Raw genomic sequence first — 22,857 nt, forward strand, 5'->3', positions numbered from 1 at the left:
AGTTTTCATGGCACCAACATGATCTATATACAAACAACTTAAATACAAGATCATATGATTACTACTTTTAATTCTACTTTTCAAGGTGCCAGAATAAAGGAAGCATTAATACCCAGTCAGGAGGCCATAGTGGATGAACTAGACGAACAGGCTTACCGAGAGCAGTTCATTCCCCCACATGACAGGTGGCTGCGTTCCTCAAGGCTGGACCAGATTAAGATACATGCAGGGTGTCATGGGAATCCGGAAACACAGCCCTGTCGAGGTATTTGGATACTATCAGAGGGTACTGTCATGGGAGAACTGCCCTGGTTTCTACATGACGTGAAATGCTCCAGATGACCTGGACACAGGACAAGAAGCAGTTGCTGGATCTAGTTTAAAATAGAGCCCACTGCCTCACTTATATCGAGTCAGAGTTGAGAGGCGGTGGGCAATGCTCTCATGGAGGAGGAAGGAGGATTGTGAATGGTGTATTTGTGCTGGTGTTTTTGTCAAATATAAATGATTTATTTGAACCTGGAATTGTGTATCCCTGTGTCTTTGGTTTTGGGCTCAGTGGTGCCCCTAGTAGTTACTATATTTTTTACTATATACACGCCTGTATATATTTTATAATTGCACCATTGACAGGTTAAGTGATGATCATTCACATGATGAGTCAGAGGTGGGGTTCATTTATTGTCGATGGGATTTACATGTTAACATGTTATCCACTATGTCATACTGTGTCATATCTCCATGCCTAGTGTTTACCACAGCTGACACAGCAACCATATTAGAAATTAAGTCAATCATAAACAGAAGTTAAACATTTGTAATACTTTAAAGGAAAATGATTTACCAAATTTGGCTGCATGAATTCCTGCAAATAGGTGTTACATAATCTCCTATCCCAGTCATCTGTAATATGTCCTCCATACATTATCTCCCCAAAAAGATAGCAGAGATCTTCCCAGGGGACCTGAAAAGAACAAAGGTTTGGGTAAAATATTCTGTATAACTTACTTCAGGTTTTGAACACTCTATAATACACCAACACATTTCAGTTGTGATAGCATCAGAAGTGTTGCTTTTATTTGGAACAGTAGTCAACATTTCACTCACTGACATACTATATGCTGGATTGGTTGGTCATACTTCAGTGACATTTCTTTATTGGAGTCAACTAGGTGAGAAATAAAACTGAATTATATATAAAACTACACACAATATATACCAGTCTGATATATGCAGGATTTATTAAATATATCGAAAATAACTGCATAGCGTATACAAATTTAAGGAACTTGTTTGCAATCATTCTGTAACAATATAAGGTGCATGGAATGGCCAAACTATTCCAAATACCAAAGCTGCTTTAGCAATGTTACTCTCGGTGCATCATTTAGAGTATTTTAACTCACTTTATCTTTGTATGTCATCACAGCTGCACAGCACACACTGCCTCAGGAAAGCCACCAGCATCTGCATGGATTCCACTCAGCCATGTGCACAGTCTATTTAAACTTCACTCACCTGGCAAACACTTCAGAGCTTTTCCTGCACAGAACTTGAGGCTCACAAACAGTGTCATCCCAAGAGCTATAAACACACTCAATCAGACCATCAAGTGCTCCCTGTAGAACTGTTTGTACTTATAATTACAATTACCTCACTGTAAACTTACACTACAACTGTAATATTGCACAACCTGAGCCATGTTATGAACCATTTGCACGATCTGCACTATATGTACATGTATATTGTACTTATGCTTTCATATTGTATATTTTTCATTGTTTTTATTGTATTATTATTATTATTATTATTATTTTATCATCATTTTATAGGAAAAAAAGTTTATGCAGGAATTACATATTGAATCTCATTGTACCATACAATGACAATAAAGGAATTCAATTCAGTTCAATAGAAGAGAGCGCGTATTTACAGATGATGACGACTGGCTTTTAAGTTGATTTAGATTTCCATTTTCATCTTGGAGCTGTGTGCGGTTTGCATACTATGATGTATATCATGATGAAATACACTAAATTATGTATATTACATTTTACAGGTAAATTGTTAACTTAATTTAAATAATGTATACTGTTAATAATTAAAACATGTTGGGGCACGGTGGCGCAGCGATAGCTATGAGCTGGCGCCCAATCCAGAGATTATTCCTCCCTCGCACTGTATGCTTGCTGGGGCTGGTGCGACTCTGGATGGAATAATTTAACATGCATTACGAAGATTTTTCAGTGTTCCTTAAAAGTTTTGAAGAATCTGTATTCTAAGCTTATAGCTGGTTTTATATTTATTACAGAGCTTATATTGTGGAAATTGGTTATGTGGAGAAAGAAAGTGGAAGGACAGGAATTGGGGGTTGGTACATTTGACAGACACAGTACTGCTGCAATAAATTACTTCATCCAGGGTCATGTGCATCCCAACATGCATTTTGCGGGAGGCAGGAACAATTCCTGAACGGGGAAGGCACTGTGCCCCAATGTCAATACGTGCTTTAATGCACTTCATCATGAAAAGGGTATCAAGTATACATCTTAGTATTCTAAAATGTTCAGAGAGCTGTAATATTATAAATGTAATGTATTCTGTGTGGCGATCACTGCCTGCACACTCTTGTCTGTGAAAGGGAAGGCTTGTTTAAGAAGCATGTAGTGATTCACACACAGAGCACATAGAATATGAAGCATTTAACGTACTACTTTAGTTACAAGGTGATTTGAGAAACTCTAGTAAATTAAACATTTATTGTAAGAAGTTTACGACATTCTACATTAATGACAAAATAAACCACAAGATTAAAGTGGAAATTTCAAGATTAAAGTCAACAATTTGACCTTTCTTCTTCGCTGTGTCCCTATTTTTTTTCCTTTGTGCCCTAATGCACTTCCATATTATACTCGAACGGTGGGCTGCGACTAGCCTTTTCACGTCGACTTTGGCATCTAACCACTTCTTTTTTATTTTGGGCACTGTGCAACTTCCTGAACTTGAACTTTTGAGTGTCATTCCATCAGTTTCCTTTTGCTGCTCATACCACTGCCTAAGCCACCACGAAGTATGTTTTTCCTTGCCTCCACTTCACTGAGTAGAAACTCCACTTTGCATTTGGTGAAATTCTTTTTAATATGTGTTTTTACCATTGTCTTTTAACAAAACACTGAAAGGAAGGGGCTATTTATTTTGATTTACATATTAAAATATGTGAAATTCTGGGCAGAGTTGGGGAATTGCTGTAGGCACGTGCATGTGCGTTAAATTTCACGTTCACTGCGATTTATAAAGGGGAAGTATGGGGAACTTTGCGTACACACAATTTTATGCATCTGCTTTTTTGTGCATACGCATGTTTCCAGTTTTGTCCATATGCTATTTTTCAGTTTGAATTCTAAGCATGGCATTATACATAAGGCCATGGACATCAACATAAACTGATGAACATATACAAGCCTATTCTACAATAGAATTAAAATCTTGCAGTACTTCTCTATATTCCCTGCTCTGTGCTCCAGTAAATACAAACTCTCGTCAATACAATAATAATTCAATTGCCTTTCATTCAATCAGAATATGGAACACTGTAGGAAGCACTTTAAGACAGAGAAGCTGTTGCACCTCTACATGACAACCACTCTTTTCCACCCTCTTAAACATACACAGTATTTTAAGGTTGGAAAATGTTTGGGATTAAAACATTTAGAGACTTGTACATTAATAATGTTTTTGCATCCTATGAGCAACATTTCCACTAATTTCAAGCTAGAAACTTTGCTAAACTGAACCTGTCCAATTTTCCCCACATTTTCTACTTATTTCTATTCAAGAAGAAATATTGATATCTGAGTCTTCAAGACTAATCATCTCCACAATTTATAAAAACATTTTAAAAGTCCCTTTCTTTCAAAGATCGCAGGGCACAATGGGGAAAAGATCTTTCACTTAACATTTCAGAAAAGGAGTGGAGGGCAGTCATGCACAGAATACAATCTAGCTCCATATGCTCAAAGCACTCAATTATTCAACTTAAAATCTTCTTTCAAGAGCATTTATGATTAAAATTGTCCCAAATGTTTGTAGGGCAAGATTCAACCTGTGAAAGTTGTAATCTAGCTCCTGCCTCACTGGGGCACATGTTTTGGGTGAATACCAAATTAATATTGTTTTGGACAAAAATCTTTGAATGCCTATAAGAGAGCCTTGGTGTCACAATCCCTCCTAACCCATTAACAGCTGTGTTTGGTGGACTCCCAGATGGGCTTAAAGTGAAGAAGGACAAACAAACTGTAATTGCCTTTACCTCACTACTAGCACGAAGACTTATCAACTGGAAGTCAGTAGGTAACTGATGTCCTATACTATTTGAAATTGGATCTGTTGAAAACCTTTTAAAAATATGGCAGGATGTAATCAATAACAACTTAGAATAAGCTTCTATACCGGGGAAAGGAATACTCTTCCTTCCTTGCTACTTCAAAGATTTGCTCTGTTGGTTGGCTCTCCTCTCTCTTTTGGGTGAGGGTTGTATTTTGGTTTTGTCAAGTTTGATTTGACAAAATGGATTGTTACTTGCTTTTATTTTAAATTCATTAATTAGGAAAAAACATCTAGACTGGATGGGATGAGATACAAAAGAAGATCCATGGAAAACTAGAATGCTTTGCTGAAAGGAATAAGAGAGATTTATGCCAGCAGCAAAATTTAAAGACAATAAATGTAGACAAACAGGCATATAGATCCTGGATCACATTAAAATTCATACCAGTGTTAGAAGCATTTCTTTACACAGAAGTCTGTAACAATTGTCCAAATAACTCATCTGACAGAAGCACCTTGGGACCTTCAAATCTTGACTTGATATACTTCTGCACATATTGGGTGAATAGAAATTCAGATATGCATTGGGATCTAATGCCTGGTCTGTTCAAATATGTATTTTCTTACATTTTTTAAGGAGATCAAAACCAGTTTACCTACTTATTTTGTAGAAGGTCACTTTTCGCTATTGAAACAAATACAACATTAAGACAGAAACAGCATGATGGATATTTTGCTCACTACTGTACTATTGCTTCAGGTATACAGTATGTATTTCACTTTATGTACAGTACATGATTTCTTGTTTTTGGTACACATTGCATACATTTTAAGTGAGCTTGAAACAATTTATTAATGGCTAGGTGCAAAATCTTCAAATTTACAAGCTAGTAAAATACAAGAGCACAGCCATTCTAGGCAAGAGAAACTGGCCAAGCTGTTGGTATTTCTTCAGCTATGCTTTTATGCCCTTTTTTTCTATTTGTCAATAAACAGGGATAATGTGCATTGGTTGATGGACCTATTTACAAAACCATATTTTGTTATTGTTTATTTATTTATTTTTTAATTATTTTTGTTAATAAATTTGCTTTTTAAAATTATGCTGCCTTTGAAAAGACTGAAAATAAAAATATTTGTCATTGACCTGCTGTTTTGTCATTCTGTTCATTGAAAAACAACAATCAAAAGTGAAACTGATTTAATTTAGGCCATGTGCAATGGCACCCAAACAAATAGGAAAAAAATTAATGGAAAGAGATACAAAATGTTTGCTTCAATTTTTTTCTGAAATTTCAGATGGGATAAGAATATTCTTTTTGGTGCATCACTTACTGAAATGAACTGACACTTCTTTGCAGGACTGGTTTCAGCCTTTTGTTAGATGCTTTCTGGATAGGCTCCAACTTTCACTGACCATACCTTTGAGTTAAGTGCTGTGGATAAGTGATATTTTATGTAGTCTGTATAGAATTTAGAGTCTGCTTCAAATAAATTGCTTAATAGGTAGCAAAATATTTTAAATACATACTGTATATAAATTTGACAAACAAGAGTATATCTTTCAGTCTGTCCGGCTTGCTTGTTTAGCTAATAACTAAGCTGTCTGAATGTGTCTGCCATATGCAGTACTTTGCAAAAGTTTTAGGCAGGTGTGAAAAAATGCTGTAAACAAAGAATGCTTTCAAAAATGGAAGTGTTAATCATTTATTTTCATCAATCAACAAAATGCAGTGAATGAACAAAAGAGAAATCTAAATCAAATCAATATTTGGTGTTAACCACCCTTTGCCTTCAAAACAGCATCAATTCTTCTAGGTACACTTGCACACAGTTTTTGAAGGAACCTGGCTGGTAGGTTGTTCCAAACATCTTGGAGAACTAACCACAGATCTTCTATGGATGTAGGTTTCCTCACATCCTTCTGTCTCTTCATGTAATCCCAGACACACTTGATGATGTTGAGATCAGAGCTCTGTGGGGGCCATACCATCACTTCCAGGACTTCTTGTTCTTCTTTACGCTGAAGATAGTTCTTAATGACTTTGGCTATATGTTTGGGGTCGTTGTCCTGCTGCAGAATAAATTTTGGGCCAATCATATGCCTCCCTGATGGTACTGCATGATGGATAAGTATCTGCCTGTATTACTCAGCATTAAGAACACCATTAATCCTGACCAAATCTCCAACTCCATTTGCAGAAATGCAGCTCTAAACGTTCAAGGAACCTCCACCATGCTTCACTGTTGCCTGCAGACACTCATTATTGTACCGCTCTCCAGCCCTTCGACGAACAAACTGCCTTCTGCTACTGCCATTTTTCTGCACCCCAGTTCCTATGTTTTCATGTATACTTGAGTCGCTTGGCCTTGTTTCCACGTCGGAGGTATGGCTTTTTGGCTGCAACTCTTCCATGAAGACCACTTCTGGCCAGACTTCTCCGGACAGTAGATGGGTGTACCTGAGTCCCACTGGTTTCTGCCAGTTCTGAGCTGATGGCACTGCTGGACATCTTTCGATTTCGAAGGGTAATAAGCTTGATGTGTCTTTCATCTGCTGCACAAGTTTCCTTGGCCGACCACTGCGTCTACGATCCTCAACGTTGCCCGTTTCTTTGTGCTTCTTCAAAAGAGCTTGAACAGCACATCTTGAAACCCCAGTCTGCTTTGAAATCTTTGTCTGGGAGAGACCTTGCTGATGCAGTATAACTACCTTGTCTTGCTGCTGTGTTCAATCTTGCCATGACATGAAACTGTCTTCCACAACCTCACCTTGGTAGCAGAGTTTGGCTGTTCCTCACCCAGTTTTAAGCCTCCTACACAGCTGTTTGTTTCAGTTAATGACTGTGTTTCAACCTACGTGTGACATTGATGATCATTAGCACCTGTTTGGTATAATTGGTTGATCATACACCTGACTATAATCCTACAAAATCCCTGACTTTGTGCAAGTGTACCTATAAGAATTTGATGCTGGTTTGAAGGCAAAAGGTAGTAACACCAAATATTGATTTGATTTAGATTTTTCTTTTGTTCACTCACTTTGCATTTTGTAAAATGATAACAATAAACAATCATTTTTATTTCTGAAAGCATTCTTTGTTTACAGCATTTTTTCACACCTGCCTAAAACTTTTGCACAGTACTGTATATCTCAAAGGTTATCATGATTTCTGCTTCAATGACAATGCTCGGTAGTTTGTTCCAGATTACCAGAACTCTAAAATATATAAATCCAAAAAGTGTATAGGAAGACCTACTGTAAGAAATAGGCCCATTTACAACTTGCATTAACATTCATTTGAATCTGGATAGAATTATATTTACAAAAAGCATTAAAATGACCCTCCAGTAGTGTTCATGTCCTGTCCTGATTGAGATTTGACATCATCTTGCCCACACAAAATTCAAATCAGCTTCTACTTACATGGTTGTTGTAAGCAGATAGAACAGATGCTTTGTCTTTTACAATTGTGTCAAATATGGTTACTATCTGTTTCTTACCAAGTCTGAATGTGGGCTGAGAGATCCAATCAGAAACTGCATTAATGTCTTTATTTTAATTGTAGTCAAGTCCTGTCCAATCATGATTGGATCACCGAAAACACATTAATAATGCCAGGTGTAAAGGAGGCCAGTTAATCTTCTTGGCTAATTTAAGACAGACTGCAGAATAATCAAATTTGTACAAAATGTTTACAATATCATTCAAATCATTTTCCAAAACTACTTTTTCCAGAGTTCATCGCAGAACATTCCCATACACCCACACTGTCTCATACTGGGCTAACTGATATTTACTAATCACCTTAACAGCCAGGCATTGCATTATGAGAAAAAGCCTGAGACCCCGGAGAAAGCACACAAAGCAGCATGAGATATCTTCACAGGAAGCAACAATCTAGGACCGAGCCAAGTTCTTAGTGCAGTCAGACTATTAGCTAATACGCCATGCTGTTCTGTGATTAATCAACTTTTAATGAACTTAAAGCTAAATGAATAAAGATGTACAGTATATAACAATACTAGAATACCACGACATTAGTAAAATACCACAGTTACTAAATTGAAAAGTATGTTTTTAAGCACTTGCCATTTCTGTGTAAACCATATACAGTAATCCCTCCTCCATCGCGGGGGTTGCGTTCCAGAGCCACCCGCGAAGTAGGAAAATCCGCGAAGTAGAAACCATATGTTTATATGGTTATTTTTAGAATGTCATGCTTGGGTCACAGATTTGCGCAGAAACACAGGAGGTTGTAGAGAGACAGGAACATTATTCAAACACTGCAAACAAACATTTGTCTCTTTTTCAAAAGTTTAAACTGTGCTCCATGACAAGACAGAGATGACAGTTCTGTCTCACAATTAAAAGAATGCAAACATATCTTCCTTTTCAAAGGAGTGCAAAGCAAGCAGTCAAAAAAAAAAATCAATAGGGCTTTTTGGCTTTTAAATATGCGAAGCACCGCCGGTACAAAGCTGTTGAAGGCGGCAGCTCACACCCCCTCTGTCAGGAGCAGAGAGAGAGTTAGAGAGAGATAGAGAGAGAGATAAAAAATCAATACGTGCCCTTTGAGCTTTTAAGTATGCGAAGCTCCGTGCAGCATGTCCTTCAGGAAGCAGCTGCACACAGCCCCCCTGCTCACACCCCCCTAGTCAGCGCAAGAGAGAGAGAGAGAGAGACAGAGAGAGAAAGTAAGCTGGATAGCTTCTCAGCCATCTGCCAAAAGCGTCCCTTGTATGAAATCAACTGGGCAAACCAACTGAGGAAGCATGTACCAGAAATTAAAAGACCTATTGTCCGCAGAAACCCGCGAAGCAGCGAAAAATCCGCGATATATATTTAAATATGCTTACATATAAAATCCGCGCTGGAGTGAAGCCGCGAAAGGCGAAGCGCGATATAGCGAGGGATCACTGTACTGCAGTTCTAATAAGTGGAGATCTTTAGGATTATGTATGTGAAAATGTTCTGTAAAGACCAAGCTGCAATTACCAGGTAATTCATTGAACAAATGGTTTTTCTACATACAGTTAATATTGATAATGAATTAAATTTACCGTGTGACAATTAAAAAAAGACAACTTAGACAGGGCACCAGGACATCACAAGGCACCTGCAATCATTCAGACTTTACATTGATTTAAATGTTTGATTGATCTCTCAACACGGATTTACGGTGTTCTGTTCTATATGGTAATCTGGCAGCTAAACCAGGGCTTGACAAATCTGTGGCACCTAAAATTATCATTAAAAGATTAAAACATAGTGCTGATGATTATATTGCACAAGACAGGGATCATATTTATGCTTCAGGCAATACTTTGATTTTTGCAAAGAAACAGACTTATACTTTAAATATCTAAACATGCCTCCCAGTTTACCATCACCACAAATGGACTTAAAATTATCAGAGGTAGTGGTGTGTAAGGCCTCTTTGAGATTCAGTGTTCTTCTTTATACTTGAATTTGGCCAATGTATGCTTGTATATGAGCTGCTTCAACATCTGCACTCCTACATTATGTCTATAAACTTTACATTTGGCAGCAAATTAACAAAGTGATATTGAGATTGAGAACAGTCTTAAAAATAATTTAGCAGGAACTGCCGATTTTTTTTTCTACAACTAAAAAGTAGATAACAATCCTTAAAAAAGATAATTTTATATTTTCATTTATTTGATGATGTGGGGAAAAGCTCCAGCCCCCTGTGACAATAAATTTGACTAAGTGGATTTGAAAAGGCGATAGATTAAAAGTATTATACATTTACAAAACTATAAATTCTCTTTTTGAAGTACAGTATATGTCAGTACTCCTGGTACTGCTGCAGTATATCAAGTGCCCTTTAGATCAGTTTGGTTAGGAAGAATGAAAGAAGAAAGTCAGAGCAATGAACAACCCTGGTTTCATAATAATGACAAATCCCAGAATTGCACAATCATTTATACCTGTATTGTACCTGTAAATTGCTTCCATCACCAAAGTTAATTGCAGTGATCATTTATGTAGCGTTACAAACTGTCACATTTGCTGCACATAATTACATTTGAGAAAATGCTTCATTGCCTGCCTAATGAATTCCTTGTATATGCACATACAAGCTACTGTTTTGTTAACATAATGAAGGGCATTTATTTCTAGGGCAGCCTACTAAGAGAATGCCTGTAATTGGTTGTGAAGTAATCTGTACTGGGCCACAAAGACTCATAATATGATTTGTAGAAATGGATTCATGTACATGATTAAAGTAAAATATCTGACAAATAGTACCCAGTTGCTCTAAGAGCAGCTGTTAAGTTAAGGTGCTTGCTCTTCAACAGCATTATTAAGCCTCAGAAAAACTGACTGATGGTTTTTATAAGAACCACTGCTGAATTAGAATCTAGCTGTCATCTTTAAAGGATAATTTTGGTATTTTTCAGGTCAAAGGTATTTCTTCACAGTCATGGTATACTCGTTTATTAGTGTGCCACATGAAATTGTGTTCTAACGTTGAGCATATTTTATACATTTTTATAAAGTATCTAATGGAGTCCCATTATGATGAAAAACCCTAAAACCTGCTGAATATGTCCAATTTTTAACCCAAACATATTATCAAGTATTGCTCAATGCCTTGAGGTACATGCATATTGCAAAAAGCTTATCCATGTCATTTCAAGAAGGAAAAAATACAAACCATTGTTATGAGGAGACCAGCTTTGTGCTTCACTTCTCCATCCCTCTGGTCCTCCTCTGTAGCACCCTTTCAGCCACAGGGACATGCATTTACCTTGAAAACTCATTGCCAAGCGCCATTATGAATTTCCCCTTGGGATTAATAAAGTATCTATCTATCTATCTATCATTAGTGACATTGAATGTTGATGCCCAGATGTGAACTGCTCTCTCTGATCTGTAGATAACTAGACAATAATCACTGAAAAAAGACACATAATCACAAATTCTTTCACAATATGGAAGCTTACTTCTTTATTTTGCAAAGATACTGGCTGCCGCCTCTGGATTAATAGAGCATGCAAGTGTTTTGGTGAGAGAGAATATTGAGCTTGCACATAGCATGCAATCAAGTGTCAAGTACTGAACAGACGTTTATAGGCATCCACCCATCTTACTAACAGCTTATCCAGGGCAAGGTCGCAGTATTCCTGGATTAATCTCTAGGCAGGGAGATAGTCCATCACATGGTGAACACACACACACACACACACACTAAGGCCACCTACCCTGCATGTGTTTGCACTATGAGAGGAAACCAGAGCATCCGGGGAGAACATGCAAACTCCAAGCAGGGAACAACTGGGACGTGAACCCAATTCACATTCAGTGTGAGATAGCAGTGCTACCACTGTGCCACCTAATTATAATAATAATAATAATTAGTGCTGTCCTCAATATATTTCATTCATGAATCTTCTCATATATTTTTACCACTATAGGCACAATAATAATAATAATAATCCATCCATCCACAATCTTAACCTGCTTATCCAGGGCACAGTTGCAGGGCAACTGAAGCCTATCCCAGCCAGCATTAGACGTAAAACAGGAACAAGAGCTGGATTATAATAATGTTCCAATATTATTACTATTGTCATTATTATTATAACATCTGTGGACACTAGAGGGTGCTCCAGCTCCCCAAAACCAACACAGACAGGCACAGGTCACAAGTTTAACCTCCTTAGCATTAGACTCCAGTGTCACTTTGGCCGTAAAAACAGTGTGAAAAGCATTACAGTAATCCCTCCTCCATCGCGGGGGTTGCGTTCCAGAGCCACCCGCGAAATAAGAAAATCCGCGAAGTAGAAACCATATGTTTATATGGTTATTTTTATATTGTCATGCTTGGGTCACAGATTTGCGCAGAAACACAGGAGGTTGTAGAGAGACAGGAACGTTATTCAAACACTGCAAACAAACATTTGTCTCTTTTTCAAAAGTTTAAACTGTGCTCCATGACAAGACAGAGATGACAGTTCCGTCTCACAATTAAAAGAACGCAAACATATCTTCCTCTTCAAAGGAGTGCTCGTCAGGAGCATATAAAGTCACAGAGATAGAGAAAAGCAAACAAATCAATAGGGCAAAGCACCGCGGCACAAAGCTGTTGAAGGCGGCAGCTCACACCCCCTCCGTCAGGAGCAGACAAAGAGAGAGAGAGAGAGACAGAGTTTGTTTTTCAAGCAAAAATCAATACGTACCCTTCGAGCTTTTAAGTATGCAAAACACTGTGCAGCATGTCGTTTCAGGAAGCAGCTGCACAAAAGATAGCAACGTGAAGATAATCTTTCAGCATTTTTAGACGAGCGTCCGTATCGTCTATGTGTGCGAACAGCCCCCCTGCTCAATCCCCCTACGTCAGGATCAGAGAAAGTCAGCGCAAGAGAGACCGAGAAAAGTAAGTTGGGTAGCTTCTCAGCCATCTGCCAATAGCGTCCCTTGTATGAAATCAACTGGGCAAACCAACTGAGGAAGCATGTACCAGAAATTAAAAGACCTATTGTCCGCAGAAATCCGCAAACCAGCAAAAAATCTGCGATATATATTTAAATATGCTTACATATAAAATCCGCGATGGAGTGAAGCCGCGAAAGGCGAAGCGCGATATAGCGAGGGATTACTGTAGTCCCAAGTCACTTGAGCAACCATATGGATGCACCTCGTGTGAGCTTTAGACCTGAGGATCACTTGAGCTGTAAAAGTGGTAATAGCGTTGATGCCAAGCGTTGCTCGGGTAATGGTATAGGGATGTCTTGTGTAAGCGACAGGCCTGAGTGTTAACCCAGGCAACGATGTAGACACGTCTTCTCCTAGCCTCATAATGGTGTATCATAAACATTTTTCAGCAGCCCAGGTGTTTACGCTGTTGATGATGATAGAGCAGTGATTTCAGGCAGTTGAATTGAAGCAGGAAGTGAAATCAAAAGTGACGCTCGTGTCAATCGCACTTGTGCAATGTGCTGTTCAAAAGCTGATCGGTCTGGAAAGAAAATCTTTCATGATGTTGGATTGTGCATTTCACTGTGCTTCTAGGTATACCACACAAATGACACATTTTCACAGTATATATGGTATCAGCATTATTTTTTATTAATATTATTATCCATTATTATGATTTGTATCATTATTATACTTTCTACACTTCTGATTTTGTAATTTTAGTGTTTTGCACATTTTAAAGTAGAAACATGAGATTTAATAAATATGTAATTTTTTTCAAGCCAAGTTTTTTCACAAAAAAATGTAATGCCAAGAATGTTAAAACACAATACGTTTTTTATTATGGGAAACTCTTCCCAAAGTGTTTCCCACCACAGCCACAAGTATGCACAAGCACAGCAGCACAAAATTATTCCTTTTTCTCTCTTTGTCACTGCCTCCTCCACTCCTCCCAGCAAGCTTCATCCACCTTCCAACCAACTGTGGCTTGTCCTTGTGAGGCCGGCAAGTCCTCTTATATTGGCCAACCTGGAAGTGCTTCTGCTCTTCCACCCACATGGTCTGTAAAAGCACTTCTGTGTAAGGCAGAAACCCCATGCCATATGGCTCCACTGTCTTTGCAGCACCACCTGGTGGCTCCTATGGTACCCAACAGGGCTGAGGTAAACAACTCCAAGTGCCATGATGTCCTATGGGAATCCATGGCACCGCTTCAACCCAGGGGAGCTGCCAGCTAGCATTCTGGGAGAGATAGTGCCTTAAAGAAGATGCCATCCCCAATCCTTCCATCTCTTCAGCATCCTGGCTGGGTTGGGCTGCCAGCCATCCCTTCCACATCTTCAAGATAATTGTTGTCCTCAGTATCTTACATCCATTAATCTATTCAAATATATTTCTGCTATTGTTGTGATGTGAAATTTTACATATATCTTGAGAAATGTTTTGTATGTCTTTTATTTCTAACTTGGGCAAAGCAATGTAATTTAGTGTTTATATATTACTCTACCAAGACAAAACAGCTATAGATACAATAAAAATGATAATAATGAAAACAATCCCTCTTTCCTCTTAACCATATTATCCAGGGCAGGGTCATGGGGCAGTGTTGGACACAAGGAAGAAACAACGACTGGCCGCGGCACTGGTCCATTGCAGGGCAAACAGACACACACACACACACGAGCCAATTTAGCAACACAACTCATGTTAATAAGGGTGAAATTTAATGATTTAAACTATGTTATGAATCTTTTAAAATTTTTCTTTGGCTCGCCTGTTACTAGAAAAATCACATCATGTTGTTATTTTGGACATTTTAACATCCAAGCAATTAAAGTTTGTAGGAAGAATTTTAATTACATGTGCCCATTTAAAACTTGATTATTTTTTTTACTGTCCTTCCTGATACGAGCGATTAGACTATGGGCACCTCCATTTTGTGGCTGTGTGTCACCCATTTCCAAGGAGATTTTCCCATGATGCATCAGGGCTGCACTGCCTGTATAAAGGTCATCCAAAACAGTCTCCAGTATCTGAGATTGGGCCGAAACGAGAGACTTAAAAACACTCTTTCTGCTTTTGATTACAGGTTATTTGAAACAAAGCTCTGGTTTTGTCTTTGATCTCATGTTTATGATTTGGTTCAGATGTTTTTCTTTTGACCTTTGGTTTTGGCCTCTGCTTTGCCCTTGACTCCATTGTTTCTCCCATTACTCACTTTTTATTTTTTTAACTGACTGCCCTTTTCTCAATCAGTACAGGCAGAGTGGTAGCACATAGCTGTCATTCCTGTCTCACTGTGCAATGGAATCTGCATGTTCTCCCCATGTATTTATGCATTAAATGGGTGTGAGTGTCCGTGAGTTTTCTGTCAATAATATGCCCTTAGTTCTTTAATTACCATATGCTCAGCAAGAGTGACTCATCACATATTAAAATTCAATTATTGGTTTGTGGCACATCATTCAGCTCTGTCACACACTCTGCCGTATTTATTTTTGAAGTTTTTTTTTTTTGTTTTGTTAAAATCATACATTGCACACCACAGGATATGATAAATCCACTCATGATGGTTGCTTTACAATCAGAAGTGGGTAAGAAACGTATTCTTGCCTAAATCTTGCCTTAAGAAAATACTGTGAATCTGTGATGAAATGTATTATTTCTGGTTTACTTTTTCTGTCACATGCCTCAGAAACAAGCAGGGCACCTTTTCTTAAATCGAAAACTTTGCTAGTTATGTGCTAAAATTTATAAAATATGCTTCACTTTTAAACACAATTTTATGTGGCAAACTAATATATACCATAATTAAAAAATACTGAACTTATGCTTTAACTGAAGTATTTGTCTAATTTGGTTTTCCTTCCATTAACAGTGTATACCTAATTACATTCTGCAAAATGTAAACTAATTTCAGCAGAGCTAGGTGAAATTTATGTATTATGTGTCCTTCCCACAAGATGAAAGTTTAAGAAATCTGACACTTTGAGCATATCCTTTTTCTTCTTGAAAATGTTACACAGAATTACAAGAACATTAGCTAATAAAATGAAAGAAAACTACACCTAGAAAATTTTGGGTCAGGAAAGCAATCCACAGGATATGCAAACACACACTGGATAATCTGATTCCACACCACAAGTGCAAATAAAAAATAAACAAATCCAAATAAAAAGATAATTACTAACTTTACTTTATATTTGTATGATTTCTAACATAGTAAAGCCATTAGTTCACAAACATAGATCAAATATCAGTCTGGTCACCATCAGTGCCTGCATTTTCACTCTGTATCTACATGAATAAAGGCAATGATCATCAGTTATTAATTCTATCATAATCGTCCATCCCTATTAAAATGTTCAGTTCATTGTATTTGCCACGTAAACGTACAGCTAGCAAACATCAATGACATATGTAATAAGTTAAAGTAAACCATGATTCAGTGCATACTAATTTTGATCTAAACCATCCAAAACTTTGTAACAGTACAAGATAACAGATCAAAGTAGTATATTCAAATCGGATTGAAGCTACTACTTTCACAAGATGTACTACAGGGTGAAATTATTTTTATATCCAAAATTCCAATTATACCTACTATTTACCTGTTTCAATTAAAAATAATACAGTTTATTGTAAAATTGTTTTTTTGCAGTGACCAAAGGCTAAATAACTAAAGAAAAATCAAAAATTTATCAGGGCAGGAATGTTTTACACATGGTCAATTGTATCTAGCATATTCCAGAATAAAGAGCTCTAGCAAACTAATTATTATATATATATATATATATATATATATATATATATATATATATATATATATATATATATATATATAGAGTCTTTAAACGATTTAAAAAAAATAAAATACATCAGGAGGCTTTATAGATCAATTAATTATAGTTTGTTATCTAACAAAGCTACTCTTACCTTTGTATTTGCCTCCAGGTAGTTGTATAACACATTCACGGATATGGTGAGATCTCCAGTATTGAATGGGTAGCTTCGGTTCCAGCCTTGTGGTCCAAATTTGCGTCTTTCAGCTACACAGGCATGGAAGTAACAGAGAGAAAACAGGATACTTTTGAATTCCTGTTCTCTGGCACACATTTCCAGGGTGTCCTACCACAAAAAAAAACAACAATTGATGGATTAAATAATTAATAATCGGAGTATCTCAGTCTTCAATATATCATGGAAGGTGCTGCTGGAGAAGGCAAGGCCACTACAAAAGTGGCTATAACTTATCAGGATACCCCATGAAATCTCCAACAGTAGTGAACTGAAAGGTTCAGAATTAAAAGAAATAAATATCTGGTAACTTACATTTTTTCAACCCAATGACTTGTTGTACATTATATACACCATAAGCTTAAATACCATGCTCAGTTTTGAAACTCTAATACACTGCTTATGTTTCATTTATTACTTAAACTTCAGTCTGCTTTTCCTAATCATTCAGCAAGTCACCACCTAGCAGTGGTGTTTACCAATGAGCACCCAATGACCATGTGATCCATGGAGTTCTGTCTGGCTGTACTAAAAATAAATAAATAAACAAACAAACAAACATGTACGACACTTCCGTGTAGGCCCACCCTTGCACAATAAAGGTTGTGGGTTGGTTGCAGTTCCACTTGGGTGACAAAAAAAAGAGGAGGAGAGATTTATTTTTATTGTATTTAAGACAGTGGAAATATCTTATTTAAAGAACACCTTGGATAAGCAGCAATGTAGTGGTCTGTGTGCCGATTGAAATGCCATGGGACCCAACTCAATATTTTGCGGTGCAGGACTACATTTAAAAGTTACGAGCAGATGTGGGTGGTCAGACATTATCCATTTGGTTGGAGCAGGCAGTCAGAATATATTAAAACCTAAAATAAAATGATTTTCTGAAAATAATTAAGCTATCATAAATTATCTAATCAATATGAATTAACTATAAAAATACATACAGTTAAAAAAGAAAAACTGTTGTGAACAGTGGTGTCCATAATTTTGTTTTTTTTTTCCAAACTGAGTTTTCAAATGCATTGTGGTGTATATGCATAGTACAGTAGCTTGTCAAGGAAGATGCATGCTAGTGATTCCTAGTTACAGTATTGTGGACACACATATCACTTTGTAGATTCTGCTGTTTTAGGAATGTGCCCAAATGAATGTGCCTTTTATGGAGGAAAACACGAATGTGGGTAAGAACATGATAAAACTTTTGCAGTTTTGGAAAAAAGCAGACACATAGGATGGGACTTTGTCGGGAGCATTCAGGAGTGGGAAAAATCAGTACCCCACAGATCTCTACAGCAAAGCATTTTTCCCATTCCTGCCAAAAATCATTCTAGTAACAGAGCAGCTCAGTGTTGCATTGATTAATGATGTAACCTGCATAGATTTTGTACATTTTTCTCATGTGTGTGTGTGGATTAGCCCTACATTACTAGCTTTCCTCCTGTGCATATTGTTTACTTGGTTTCTCTAAACTGGCTCAATGTGAGTAAATATTGATGTGCACTCTACTCTCAGTTTTGGCAAAGAAGAGAATTCCTGGCCATATATTGATCTGCTTTACCTTAAGGCTCAATAGAGCCTTTTTCTTTCTCATACAATACCTTAAACTAGGGGTTCTCAAGCTCAGTCTTAGGAATCCCATGTGACTGTATGTGTTTGCTCCATCCACTTTCACAATCAGTGAGTCACTTTACCTCTAACTGATCTTATTTAATTAGCAGGTCTTTTTTTCTCTTATTGTTCATTCAGAAAAGCAAAGCAGTGTGTGATATTTACACTTATAAGACACGTAGAAATACAGCTTTAAAAGCTCGACTCTTTTTGTGTAGTTTGCATCCTTGATTGTTTATAAATAATGAGGTCAACAGTGAGCAGAGCAGATACCCAGGCAAACAACATTGAATACTATTAAGACTCTAACTACTTAAGCATCAGACCTACTAATGCGCTCATTTGTAAATAATAGTTTGAATAGCCAGAATACCTGGAAAAGCAAGATAACAATCATAATGATGTTGAAAATCTTAAAAACCAAAGCACAAAATGATCCCCATGTAATAGACAAAGATACTCAGTACAGTCTAATAAAAAAATGACCAAACTTCATTTTCTACATTGATCCCATATAAACATATAGAATAGGAAATAAGCACTTGCTTAATTAGGCAAGGAGTCCAATTAAAAACAGAAGATGGATGTAACAAAAAACTGCAGCCATATGGGGTCCTCAGGACTAAGTTTTAGATCCACTGACTTATGCACATGAACAAATAACTAGGTACCAAATTCTGGCACCACAGTCTATATTGTGCTAATAAACTTAGATCTGAAAGTAGCCTATAAACTTTCACACCACGTTTCAAACTTCTTTTAAAAATAAGTGAAGTCATACAATTGGTTGGCAGTTTGTAAATATTGCAAGCTACTGTTTCATGTGACTCACGTACCTGGTCAAAGTTGTATAGTGCAGAATGAAGGTTAGCTAACATGCCACTCGGTGGCTCATTAGTAATCTTAATGGAATTTTGCAAAATTCCTTGCGGAATGATGTGCTCTTCTGGTGTTCCTGCTGGCTCAGCACTAATAAATACTCTGAAATCTGCATGGCTGTTCTCAGAATAATGATCTAGTAATTTTTCCAGGGTTCCTAGCCATTTGGCAACTAAATGAATGTTCTGTAAAACAGAAAAAGATATATTAGTATATGTTTTGCTTGTCTTTTGACTTAAACTATCTTTTATGTTAGGGATTTTGAAACACAGTCCTGGGGACTAATTATTTTCATTTCAGCAAACTTCTTAATTGGAAATTTATCTTGGTTTTAAATGACATTTGTTAATGTAAAATTCACTTATAAATAAAGCTATGACATATTTAGTTAGGCCAATACTTAGTAACATAAACAATATATACTTTACATTTTTTGCAATGGTGCTCATTTTGAAAAATGCAATATAATTTTAGTTATCATTGGGCATGTTGTACAATCAAGACTATAAGCACCACATATAATAAAATACTCAAATATTAACAATAAATAGCTAAATGTTAAATAAAATAAAAATTACATATACAATACATGATACATTCATACTGTATATTCACTTCAAATTACAAAATCTTGCTTACTACTCAAATGAAAAACATCTACAACAGATACCATATGCTGAAGAAAAGGTGCTTTACAGATATTTATAATACATAAGAATATAAAGTTGTGATTCTAGCCAATTACACTTTCGACAAATTAAATGACAATAAAGCTTACCTGCAGGATCACCCAGTGGCCTTCTCTGGAAGCCTTTTCTAAACTTTCTTCTGCAACTGTTTCTTGACCTTGTCCAAGGGACACATTATAGAGTTTTCCAGAATCAATTGTAAAGCCCATCTTCTTACCTTTGTGATTGAAAATATGTATATGTTATTGATAAACTGTATATACGTGTATAATGTATGTTATTTCTGATAGCAGTTTGTTAGTTCTGATCTTCATCTGCAAAGAAAAAAATTTACTAGAACTGAATCATCACATTGATGCAGTCACCTTTTATCCTAAACTATTACTAGATTTCAAAATGAGAATTAATTTACTGAATTATTCAATTGGATGAAATTGTGATTTATGCCTTCTTTTCAACTTTAGACATTTTCCATGACAGAAAATAAACATTCTGAGCATTTCTGAAGACAAAACAGTGAGTTGTTTACGTAAATTTAAAAAGTAAAATAACTTTACCAAGAGACTCAACATGTTTCAGAGGATTCCCTCCAGGTGACAGTATGAAAAATATTGGTGTAGCAGGGCTGCTCTCTTCATAGGATTTAATAAAATCCATCTGAACGCCTTCAACATATTTTGATCCCATGTTTTCTTCAACATAGTGTCTATAAATTAATCAAACATGAAAGAAAAACAATTAATCTTAACCTGAAGCAGAGTAAAAATGTGATGTATATCTTAATGTAGACATTAACCAGTATTTTAATAAAATCTAAATGATGCATCGTTTTTTGACTGATTAGCATATTACCTGTACTTTAATTGACTAAACATATTTTAGTGTCTTACTTTACCTTAATTCCAAACACAGTAACAAAAGTCAAGAAACATTCAGAGGAGATTAACAATATTATGTTGTTAAAATGCAAAATTCTCGGAAAACAACATGTTAAGTTTCCTAATCTACTGAAACAATAACACAGCAACACAAGTAATGTTATTACAGCACAGATATCTTTTTTCTGGGCAAGGAAAATGTGCAGTGCTAAGCAATTACAAAATCCAAATCCTATTAGACACGTATCAGAACTTGACAACTGAGCAAAATGAAAAAAAATGAAAAAACAGACATTATGAGGGAAGTGATGAATTACATTTTTATATTACTGATTTATTTGTTTTACTGAAAATATCCGACAGTACATAAGAGAAGCATGACAGCAGATCATAGCATGTTAAAACAGCTTTTGGGGTGCTGCTTCTTTTTACCACACTTCTGTGTTTTTTTTTCTCCCAATTTTTTTTAAGCATCTCAAGTTCCCTAATTTTCACTATGTTATCAGCTACAGTATGTCCTCTTCTACAATGTGTCAAACTTCAATGTCGTACAAAGATGGTTCCATGCATCAAGGTGTCCCCTCGAACAGAAACTACAACCAGCTTATGGCTTGCTATTATGAAGTCCTTGTCACAATTCCTCCTAATCCACTAACAGCTGTGTTTGGTGGACTCCCAGATGGGCTTACAGTGGAGAAGGACAAACAAACTGTAATTGCCTTTACCTCACTACTAGCATGTAGACTTATCTTGCTCAACTGGAAGTATCCCAATCCACCACTTTTAAGTCAGTAGGTAACTGACGTCATATACGATTTGAAATTGGAAAAAAAAATACTCGGAGGACCTGTTCAAAAGTTTTTTTTTTTTTTAAATATGGCAGGATCTAATCAATAACATTTTAGAATAAGTTTCTATATCAGGTAAAAGGATACTCTTCCTTCCTTGCTGCTTCAAAGAATTGCTGTGTTGGCTGGCTCTCCTCTCTTTCTTTCTTTTAGGTGGGGGCTGAATTTTGGTTTTGTCAAGTTTGATTCAATTCTATGGATTAGTTGCTTTTAAATAAAATGAATTAAAAAAAATTGTAGACCTTGAGAGATTTATGTTGAATGAGCTTTCTGACTTCTTTAACGTTTTAGGGAACTGAAGGATTGATAGAATATTCATACACCTAATGGTGACTCATGTCAACCAAGTAATCTAATGATCCATCTTTATTCAAAGACTGTCTGATGGCTCTTCATGGACTTTGAAATTCTCCCAGTGTGTTCATCTTTTCCTGGACTTCAGTCCTTCCACAGCACAAGCATGAAAGATTATGAATACCTTCATTAAACTAGCATATGTAGCAGATCTCCAGCTATTTCTTCTACACCCAACACACCTAAAACTTTCATCATAGTGTGGCAAATGTAAGTTTTGAGAACCAATTAAAGCAACAGAGGCCATCAAAAACCATTAGACAATGATTGCTTTTCTGTACAAGGGCCAATTCATCCTACTTTGGGCATAAGGTTGTGCATTCATATTGCTCAATCCAGTTCTTATACTGACTCTCTTTGTTCATTAGGGCTTATAATCACAATTAACCAACTGATATTCTTTCTTCTGTTTTGACATTGGTATGTCATTGTTGATCACTCTCATTTCTTCAGGAAGACTCTTCATTTTTTTCTTTTTGTGATGCCCTAAGTGGATCATGATGGATTGGCCTTTGGGAGTCACATGCACGAAATTCTTGTAACATCTCTGGACCTAGGTTTATATTAGCTTGTTATTACTTTTTACTTATTTGTCATTCTGTTCATTTTTCATTCAGTTCATCTCCACTTAAAATGGCACCAAGGTATAGTGCATTTCATGTCAGCAAGTTTGGTGAAGAGAAGTTTAAGTGTGTGTGTGTCACCTGTATGTGTGCTTTCACACATCCTATTTATTATTCTATTCATTCTCTTCAAGAAAAAAAAATGTAAAAAAATATAATAAAGTAATTCCTTCCCTACTGTAT

General features: G+C 36.5%; 1 protein-coding gene across 1 annotated transcript in view; it reads right to left on the reverse strand.

Moving 5' to 3' along the window:
• The window catches only part of LOC114663749 (dynein axonemal heavy chain 11), a 341,140-nt gene that overhangs the window by 15,236 nt on the left and 303,047 nt on the right, over window positions 1–22,857 (reverse strand). Inside the window, 5 exon segments of the mRNA XM_051936024.1 lie at window positions 845–964; window positions 16,712–16,903; window positions 19,240–19,467; window positions 20,061–20,188; window positions 20,529–20,677. Of these exon segments, the coding sequence (XP_051791984.1) occupies window positions 845–964; window positions 16,712–16,903; window positions 19,240–19,467; window positions 20,061–20,188; window positions 20,529–20,677 (817 nt within the window).

This window comes from Erpetoichthys calabaricus, chromosome 13 (genome assembly GCF_900747795.2).
Source record: "Erpetoichthys calabaricus chromosome 13, fErpCal1.3, whole genome shotgun sequence".
Lineage (NCBI taxonomy): Eukaryota > Metazoa > Chordata > Cladistia > Polypteriformes > Polypteridae > Erpetoichthys > Erpetoichthys calabaricus.